General features: G+C 46.8%; 1 protein-coding gene across 5 annotated transcripts in view; it reads left to right on the forward strand.

Annotated features, from left to right (window-relative positions):
• The window catches only part of LOC143275823 (outer dense fiber protein 2-like), a 72,527-nt gene that overhangs the window by 13,410 nt on the left and 49,117 nt on the right, over positions 1 to 10,000 (forward strand). For all 5 annotated transcript variants that reach the window (XR_013053467.1, XM_076580101.1, XM_076580104.1 and 2 more), the window contains exons 6-7: positions 6,441 to 6,783; positions 8,722 to 8,910. Coding sequence is in view for 4 of the 5 variants with exons in the window: in XM_076580101.1 (XP_076436216.1) it covers positions 6,441 to 6,783; positions 8,722 to 8,910 (532 nt within the window). In the remaining variant the exon portion in view is untranslated. The remainder of the gene's footprint in view (positions 1 to 6,440; positions 6,784 to 8,721; positions 8,911 to 10,000) is intronic.

Here is a 10,000-nt window from a genome sequence, read left to right on the forward strand (position 1 = left end):
AAGACTGATTTAGTGGAATTGAAGCCATCCATGGTGGTCAAAAGATACTGACGGGAAGGCATGCGTGATGTCGGGTGATGAATACATATGATGATTGGCCAGTGAAATTGGCTCGGAGTTTGACCTTGAGTAATTTGATTCATGACTGATCAAACACAAGACCTTTTAATGCTGTATCCTACGGATCCACGGTGGTGCAGTGGATCACTGGCAGATTGATTTACGCTGATTGCAGTAAGATTTTGGAAAGCCTGCCGGTCTGGAACCCTTTTTTTTTTTTGCTTTTTTGCTGGCCCATTATCTGCACAGTTTCAGTGGCATTACTTACACACCACTCATTCCTAGTCGCCCCCCCCTCCACCCCCAACCCCCCACCCCCCCCCCCCCGCCGCCACACCCAGGCTCGTCAGATCCAGTCCCAGTGCTGGCAGTCCACAGGGCCCACCTCGAAACTTTTTGACTAAATACCCAGCTTAGGTGGTATGCGAATTATGAAATGCACTGAAACTGACCTGTTTTTCCTTCAGATTCTGCGCAAAAGGGAAAAGTGCACCCCCCCCCCCCTCCCCCCCGGTCCCCCCAATCCACCCCCAAGAGAAAGAGAGAGAGAGAGAAAGAGAGAGAGAAGAAAAAAACAGTGATAAAGAAGACGGAGAGAGAAAAAATATTTGGTGTGCACATACCCCCCAAAAGAAAAGGAGAACTACAAGACATTTTTACATGGGGGGTGGGGGGGGGGGGGGGGAAGAAACCAAAGTAGAAAAGAGATACTTTGCACACACACACATGTGCACATGCATGCATAAACACATACACACACAGACACACACACACACACACACACACACACACACACACAGCACACACACCTACACACACACACACACACACACACACACACACACACACACAGAGCACACACACACACACACACACACACACACACACACACACACACACACAGAGCACACACACCTACATACACACACACACACACACACACAGAGCACACACACCTACACACACACACACACACACACACACACACACACAGAGCACACACACACACACACACACACACACACACACACACACACACACACACACACACACCTACACACACACACACACACACACACACGCACACACACCTACACACACACACACACACACACACACACACACAAACACACACACACACGCCGCCCTGTTGACACAAAAACAAGTGGGTGAGGTGAGGTAGCAGGGTTTGACCCGTCAGGTTCACCTACACCACGGGGCCACCGCTGTCCCTGGAGGAGCTGGAGGAACTGGACCCGGACGACAAGCACCTGGTCCAGCCGGGGTCGGAGGTCTCCAGCCGCAGTCTGGCTACCTGCACCCAGGACCGATCCTTGTCAGAACCCCCTGCGTCCTTCTCCACCCCCCCCCCTCACCCCCCCTCCCCTTCCCCACCTCCCCCCCTCAGCATGGGTTGTCCTCGTTTTCGCTGAAGCTGGAATTCCATTATACATATATGGCCACCAGAACGGCACTGACATGACTCGAACAGTGGGGAGGGGGGGGGGGGGGGGGGGGGGGGGGGGGGGGAGAGTTGTATCCGAGGCAACTTGGTGCCATTTTAGTTGCTGTGTATGTGGAATTCCAGCTTACCTAGCTCCTTCACTGCTGCTGAGTCAATGTTGAAATGTGATCAGTGTGCGACATACGTGGAGCGATGGCCTGGAGGTAACGCGTCTGTCTAGGAAGCGAGAGAATCTGAGCGCACTGGTTCGAATCACCGTTCAGCCGCCGATATTTTCTCCCCCTCCACTAGACCTTGAGTGGTGGTCTGGGCGTTAGTCATTCGGATGAGACGATAAACCGAGGTCCCGTGTGCAGCATGCACTTAGCGCACGTAAAAGAACCCACGGCAACAAAAGGGTTGTTCCTGGCAAAATTCTGTAGAAAAATCCACTTCAATAGGAAAAACATATATAAAAAATAACTGCACGCAGGAAAAAATACAAAAAAATGGGTGGCGCTGTAGTGTAGCGACGCGCTCTCTACCTGGGGAGAGCAGCCCGAATTTCACACAGAGAAATCTGTTGTGATAAAAAAATAAATACAAATACAAATACAAATATGTGACTCCAAACTGCGGTTACTGCTTTTTTTGTGTGCGTGTGTCGTTAGATTGTTGTTGTTGTCCTCCATTCTCCAACAGGGAGTGAGAAGCTAAATTGAAACTTCAGTTTGGTGTCATATACTGTACCATGTCAAACTGATGCAAACTAGGCCTATCGGTTCGCTCTGCTTGGCCAAATTTCGCGCGGCTAACAGTGAAAAGACGAGCCGTCTTGCCCCGCCCCGGTCCGCTTTCAGCCAATCAAACGCCTCTAAAAGCTATAAGCGCTGAATCATTCCTTTGGCCTTGTCCTTTTTATTTTTGTTGAAAGTGGCGTAATTTGATTTTGCTGGACAAGTGCAATAGTGCAATAGTGCAAGTGTTGTAATTGATACAGCTGGGCAAAAAAGTAATGGAAGCGGTGTGATTCATTTTGCAGAACAAAAATGATGGGATTGATTTTGTTTGACTAAAGTAATGCAAGTGGCGGTTTTTACTGAACAAAAAATGTTGCAGTTGGTATAACTGATTTTTACTGAACAAAACAAAAAAAAAAAAAAAAAAAAAAAAAATGCAGTTGGTATAACTGATTTTTACTGAACAGAAGTAATGCAAGTGGTGTGACTGATTTTTACTGATCCAAAATAATGAAGTTGGTATAACCGATTTTTATTGAACAAAAGTAATGCAAGTGGCGATTTTTACTGAGCAAGCATAATGCAAGTAGTGTGACTGAATTTTACTGAACAAAAATAATGCAAGTAGCGATATTTACTGAACAAAAATAATGCAAGTAGCGATATTTGCTGAACAAAAATAATGCAAGTAGCGATATTTGCTGAACAAAAATAATGCAAGTAGCGATATTTGCTGAACAAAAATAATGCAAGTGGTGTAATTGACTTTGCTGAACAAAAGTCATGTCGCACCCACCCCCGAGCCCCCCTCCTCACCCCCCCCCCCCCCCAAAAAAAGAGAGGAAAAAATAATGGCATCCTTGAATTTGTTGAACAAAAATAATGAAAGTAGTGTGATTGATTTTTTGCTGGAAAAAACAAACAACCCCCCCCAAAAAAAAAACCCAGTAACGCAGCCATTTGAGTCAAAGTCGATGTAAAGAAGGCCAAGGATGATTGATATTTTTTTCTTCTCACTAATGATCATCTTCACTGATGGGCGCAATAGCCGAATGGTTAAAGCATTGGACTTTCAATCTGAGGGTCCCGGGTTCAAATCTCGGTGACGGCACCTGGTGGGTAAAGGGTGGAGATTTTTCCGATCTCCCAGGTCAACATGTGTGCAGACCTGCTAGTGCCTGAACCCCCTTCGTGTGTACACGCAAGCAAAAGATCAAATACGCACGTTAAAGATCCTGTAATCCATCTCAGCGTTCGGTGGGTTATGGAAACAAGTAAATACCCAGCATGCACACCCCCGAAAGCGGAGTATGGCTGCCTACATGGCGGGGTAAAAATGGTCATACACGTAAAAGCCCACTCGTGTACACACGAGTGAATGTGGGAGTTGCAGCCCATGAAAGCAGAAGAAGAAAGAAGAAGAAGAAGATCATCTTCACTGATTGGTATGTTCACCTGCAGCAGTCAAGGGGTTAAAAACTGGTTTTTATTCTTCTTTCCTGCACAGTTGTGCATTAGCCTTGAGGTTTAACCCCTTCTGAGTTTTTTGGGGAGCTTTCTTTCTTGCATGATAGTTGTTGTGGATGGTCTAAAACTGTGGGTTGTGTTTGAAATGGAAAAAAAAAAATGTTATAAATGAATTTTTAAAAAAAGAAAAAAAGTGCGGTGTGGGATTACGATGATGAGCTCTGATGGGGGTGAACAGCCGGGATTTTGCTCCAAGAAATCTGTTGCGATTGAAGCGTAGTCACCAACACCAACACCAACAGTAAAAGTTTGGTTTACTTGGATGTATTCTCTTTTGGCCCAGTTCGTGGGTTTGGTGTTTTTGTTGTTGTTGTCATGTTGGTAATTGTATTCACATTCTGATCTGTAATGGAACTATTGAAGTGGATTAGTGCTGGAAAAGTTTTTGAATCAGCGCGTGCGGGTGGCGAGGTAAACACACAACCCAGGTGTGGATGTTAGATCATGCCATGTGCGAATCGAGCCCGTTCATTAGCTCATTCATTCATTCAGTCACTCGTCTGAACAGTTGGAAACGTTTTGATTCATCGTGCTTGTGGATCTGTCGTTCAGCTTTGGTATTGACAATATGGTCAGATTTTAAATGTGAAAGTCTGGGAATTGGAGAGTTTCCCGACAACTACTACTGCTACTACTACCACTCCTACAGCTACTACTTCCACTACTACTAACGACCAGTACATATTTACAGTGTTTCCAAACCTCTGAAAGCGCTAAGGGTTCATGCTCTTGCGAAACAAAAACATTTAGTTTTCAAGCCATATGTTCCAAGCTTTGTATGTTTAACTCCACTAAACTGTGTATCTGCCTCTTAAACTGTGAGAGCAGGTGTGTTGATATTCCCTGTCTGGTTTTTTTTTATTATTTTTTTAAAATTTCAGAACAGGTGTTTCGGGATTGTAAAATACTGATTAAACCATTCGTTTATTTTGTTGTCAGTATTAAAGGACAAGTTTTGCATGTGGTTGGTGGACTTGTTTTGTTTTTTTGTTTTTTCATCAAGGTTATGTTGAATAACTGGTTTTTGTTGGTTTTTTTTGTTTGTTTGTTTGTTTGTTTTTTTAATATGAGATTGCTTCTTGTTGGCATGGAAATAGACTATACAGGTCTGCCTGTGTCTGAGTCTTCCTCTCTTTCCCAGCCTGTCTCTTTTTTTTCCTTCACAGTTATACACATGTAAAAAAAAGTGAAAGAGAGATAAAATATATATATATATATATATATATATATATTTTTTTTTTTTTTTATTTTTTTAAGAAGTTAAGCTGTCTCTGCTTTACACATGCTGAATTTACTGTGAAATTGATTTTATTTTTACTGAATTTGAATTTGAGTCGAGATTTTTTTAAACTTTACTTTTGGGATGCTAATCTTACTGATGTAATTAATACGTTGTCATGACTGAGGTTGATGTTTCTGTGCCTGTTGTTGATGTTCCTGTGCCTTATTTGTTTAAGATTTGATTGTGTTTTTTTAAGATTAGTATTAATTTGTATTGACTTCCATCACCATGTTTGTTTGACAAGAGCGTGCAGGAGTGCATGGGTGTACGCACGCACATGAATGCGAGCATTTTGAAAAGTGGAAAGACGGGCGCTATAGCCTAGTGGTTAAAACGTTGGAATTTCAATCTAAGGGTCTGGGGTTCGAACCTCGGTGACGGCGCCTGGAGGGTAAACTAAAGGGTGGAGATTTTTTCCGATCTCCCAGGTCAGCATATGTGCAGACCTGCCAGTGCCTGAACCCCCTTCGTGTGTGTACGCAAGCAGAAGATCAAATGCGCACGTTAAAGATCCTGTAATCCATGTCAGCGTTCGGTGGGTTATGGAAACAAGAACTATACCCAGCATGCACACCCCGAAAACGGAGTATGGCTGCCTACATGGCGGGGTAAAAATGGTCATACACGTAAAAGCCCACTCGTGTACATACGAGTGAACGTGGGAGTTGCAGCCCACAAATGAAGAAGAAGAATAGTGGAAAGTTTTGGTATTTCGATCGGACTTGCTTTGCTGTGACTGCTGAGTGTGATTTTGTGATATATGTTGTGTGCTGCCAGATATATACCGTTTTTTTGCTTGTAATCTGTATGTAGATGTCTAACACAGACTTCGCCACCACTTAGAATTTTATCTACTGAGATAAATGAAGTTATTGTGATTCTTTGGCACCACACTTAATTCTTCTACTGAGATAATGAAAAAAAGTTATTCTGATTCTGTGGCACCACACTTGATTCATATGCCTTGAACGGCCAAGATGTACTTGCATGTGCGTGTGTGTGTGTGTCTACATTTCATGTGTAGTGGGTGTGGGTTGCAGTTGGGGCAGGAGGATTCGTGCGGTCGGGTGTATTCGTGTATTTTTAGTATGTATATGTCGTTGTATTTTACATTGTAAAGACCAGGGCTTTTGTTTCATTAGATTGGGCGTATTAAACGTCCTTTAATTATTATTATCATTATTATTATTTTTGTTATTATTTTCTCTACTGAGATAATAAATTCCTCTTCTTTGTCGTTTGTGGGCTGCAGCTCCCACGTTCACTCGTATGTACACGAGTGGGCATTTATGTGTATGAGCGTTTTTACCCCCCGCCATGATAAATTCCCCCTCCCTCCCCCCCTGAAAAAAACAGTTATTCTGATTCTGATCCTGTCTGTGGCAAGGACGGAGAAGGAGCTACTGAACCGGGAGCGGGAGCAGCTGATGAAGAAGCTGATTGAGGTGGAGATGGACGGGCAGGCCGCCCAGCAGCACGTGCGGGAGCTGCGCGACGTCATCCGCCGCCTGCGCGACGACAACCGCCTGGCCCTCTCCTCGGCCGAGTCCCTGCGCCTGTCCAAGCTGAAGGAGGCCTTCTTCGAGAAGATGGCCGACTTCGAGGCCACCAACCGGGCCCTGCGCCGCCTCCTGCGCGAGCACCACCGCTCCGAGGGGGAGGCCGTGCGGCTGATCGAGCAGCGGGAGGTGCTGCTGAAGAAGGTGGCCGATGGAGACGCTTACAACGAGGTAGGGTGTGTGTTGTGTTTTGTGAGTGTCGACTTGGTGGGGGGGTGGGGGTGTGACTAGCAGAGTGGTTATTAACTCTTTTACCGCCAAGTTTCTGTGTGAAAACACTCCCCAGCGGCTAATATTTTTAGAAACAGTGCTCTCAGTCACAGGCTTTGGGTTCATGTCAAAACAACGCAGTGGGCATGTTCACTTTATTTTAGGAACAGTGCTGTCAGTCACAGGCTTTTGGGTTCATGTCAAAACAACGCAGTGGGCATGTTCGTTTTATTTTAGAAACAGTGCTCTCAGTCACAGGCTTTGGGTTCATGTCAAAACAACGCAGTGGGCGTGTTCACTTTATTTTAGAAACAGTGCTCTCAGTCACAGGATTTGGGTTCATGTCAAAACAATGCAGTGGGCGTGTTCACTTTATTTTAGAAACATTGCTGTCAGTCACAGGCTTTTGGGTTCATGTCAAAACAATGCAGTGGGCGTGTTCACTTTATTTTAGAAACAGTGCTCTCAGTCACAGGATTTGGGTTCATGTCAAAACAACGCAGTGGGCGTGTTCACTTTATTTTAGAAACATTGCTCTCAGTCACAGGCTTTGGGTTCATGTCAAATTTGTTGTGTCAGGTGGTCCTACATGGCGGTCAGAATTTAGTTTTCAGACACAGACAGGGTGCGTACAGCCTATAGGAAGCAGGGGTCAGATTTGAATTTTTTTTTTTTTTTTTTAAAGTAGCGCTTTATAAGCTGAAAATTACAGTAACCAGCACAGTAACAAGTATCATTCTTGTTGTATGATTTAAAGTCTGGAACATTGAATGTTCAATGCTTTGTTGTATTTTTTACTCCCCCATCACACAAACATACACGCTCACACACACACTCACACACACACACACACAAAAAAAACCCTCACGCACACAACACCACCACCCCCATCCCCACACACAAATTTTGTAACATTGAATGTTCAACGCTTTGTGGTTTGTTTGTTGTTGTTTTTTTTTTTGCTCTCCCATTACACACACACACACACACACACACACACACACACAAACAAACATACACTCACACACACACACACACACACACACACACACACACACACACACACACACACACACACACAACACACACATACACACACAACACACACATACACACACACACACACCACACACACCACACCTCCCCTCCCCCCTTGCTCCCCCCGCACCCCTCTCCCCCACACACACCACCACCCTCCCCACACACAACACCCCCACACACACACAACCTCCCCCCCCCCCCCCCCCCCCCGGCCCCCTACCCCTCCCCACACACACACATTCACAACCCCCCGCCCCCCCCCCACCCCCATGCCCAAACCCCACCCACACACAGCCAAGGCTGACGAAATTTGTTCACGATTGTTTCTCTTCTTAATATGCTCATGTTTATGTTTCATTGTGTCTTGTAAACCTTAAGGTTTGTGGTTTTCTCATTGCTCCTTATTATGATATTATAATGCTGCCACTCGCTTTCGCCTCATCCTTGATACCATTACTGTAATAGTTGACGTTATTGATGCTGTTGCTATGTTAGAACCTGGCCCAGGCTATTTATTATTAATGTCATTCTTAACTCATGATTACTGCAATCCATAATGTGTGTAAACAATGATTGATTGAATGATTGGACAATTTTTTTTCTTCTGTATTTGTTCTTCTTGTTGTTGTTGCTGGTTTTTTTTTTTGTTTGTTTTGTTTTGTATTTCTCTCTGTAGTGGAGGATGCTACTGTTGGTTTTATATTGTTTGTTTCATACTGTTCTCTGTACTGTATACATGTCTTCAAAGTATTAAGGTTTTATGACAGCAAAAAGTATCCTATTCTATTCTTTTCTGTTCACGCACCCACCCACCCACCCACACCCTCACCCCCCCCCCCCCCCCCCACACACACACAGCGACTGCGGCTGGAGCTGCAGGATCGGGACCGGGCGATGGAGGAGCTGCGGGGGCAGGTGCTGGCGCAGCGGGAGGAGAGCGCGGCGCTGGGCAACCTGCAGGACTCCCTGGAGACCACCCGCGCCCACCTCCAGAAGCAGCTGCGCTCCAAGGAGGCCGACTGCAACCGCATGGCCGTGCAGATCCGGGTGAGGAGTGTGTGGTGTTGGTGTTGGTGTTGGCTGTTGGGCGGGGGGAGGGGGTTTGTGGGGTGGTGGTGGTTGGGGGGGGGGGGTTGTTGTGTGCTGTCAGGGTGAGTGTGTGGTGTTGGTGTTGGTGTTGCGCAGGGGGAGGGGTTTTGTGGGGTGGGGGTGGGGGTGTGTTTTGTTGTGTGTTTGTTGGTCGGTGAGTGTGTGGTGTGGTGTTGGTGTTGGGCGGGGGTAGGGTTTTTTTTGGGGTGGTGGGGGGGGTCGGGGGGTCGGGGGGGGGGGGGGGTTGTTGTGTGTTATCAGGGTGAGTGTGTGGTGTTGTGTTGGTGTTGGGCGGGGGTAGGGTTTTTTGGGTGGTGGGGGGGTCGGGGGGGGGGGGGTGGGTTGTTGTGTGTTATCAGGGTGTGTGAGTGTGTGGTGTTGTGTTGGTGTTGGGCGGGGGTAGGGGTTTTGTGGGGTGGGGGTGGGGGTGGTTGTTGTGTGTTATCAGGGTGTGTGTGTGGTGTGGTGTGGTGTTGGTGTTGGGTGGGGGGAGGGTTTTTTTTGGGGTGGTGGTGGGGGTGGGGTGTGGGGGTTGTTATGTGTTATCAGGTAAGTGTGTGGTGTGGTGTTGGTGTTGGGCGGGGGGAGGGTTTTTTTGGGGTGGTGGTGGTGGGGGTGGGGGGGGTTGTTGTGTGTTATCAGGGTGAGTGTGTGGTGTGGTGTTGGTGTTGGGTGGGGGGAGGGTTTTTTTGGGGGTGGTGGTGGGGTGGGGGTGGGGTGGGGGAGGGGTTGTTGTGTGTTATCAGGGTGAGTGTGTGTGTGGTGTTGGTGTTGGGTGGGGCGAGGGGTTTTGTGGGGTGGTGGTGGTGGGGGTGGGGGGGGTTGTTGTGTGTTATCAGGGTAAGTGTGTGGTGTGGTGTTGGTGTTGGGTGGAGGGAGGGTTTTTTTTGGGGTGGTGGGGTGGGCGGGGGTTGTTGTGTGTTATCAGGGTGAGTGTGTGTGTGGTGTTGGTGTTGGGCGGGGGGAGGGTTTTTTTGGGGTGGTGGTGGGGTGGGGGGGTTGTTGTGTGTTATCAGGGTGAGTGTGTGGTGTGGTGTTGGTGTTGGGC

Source organism: Babylonia areolata, chromosome 31 (genome assembly GCF_041734735.1).
Source record: "Babylonia areolata isolate BAREFJ2019XMU chromosome 31, ASM4173473v1, whole genome shotgun sequence".
Classification (NCBI taxonomy): domain Eukaryota; kingdom Metazoa; phylum Mollusca; class Gastropoda; order Neogastropoda; family Buccinidae; genus Babylonia; species Babylonia areolata.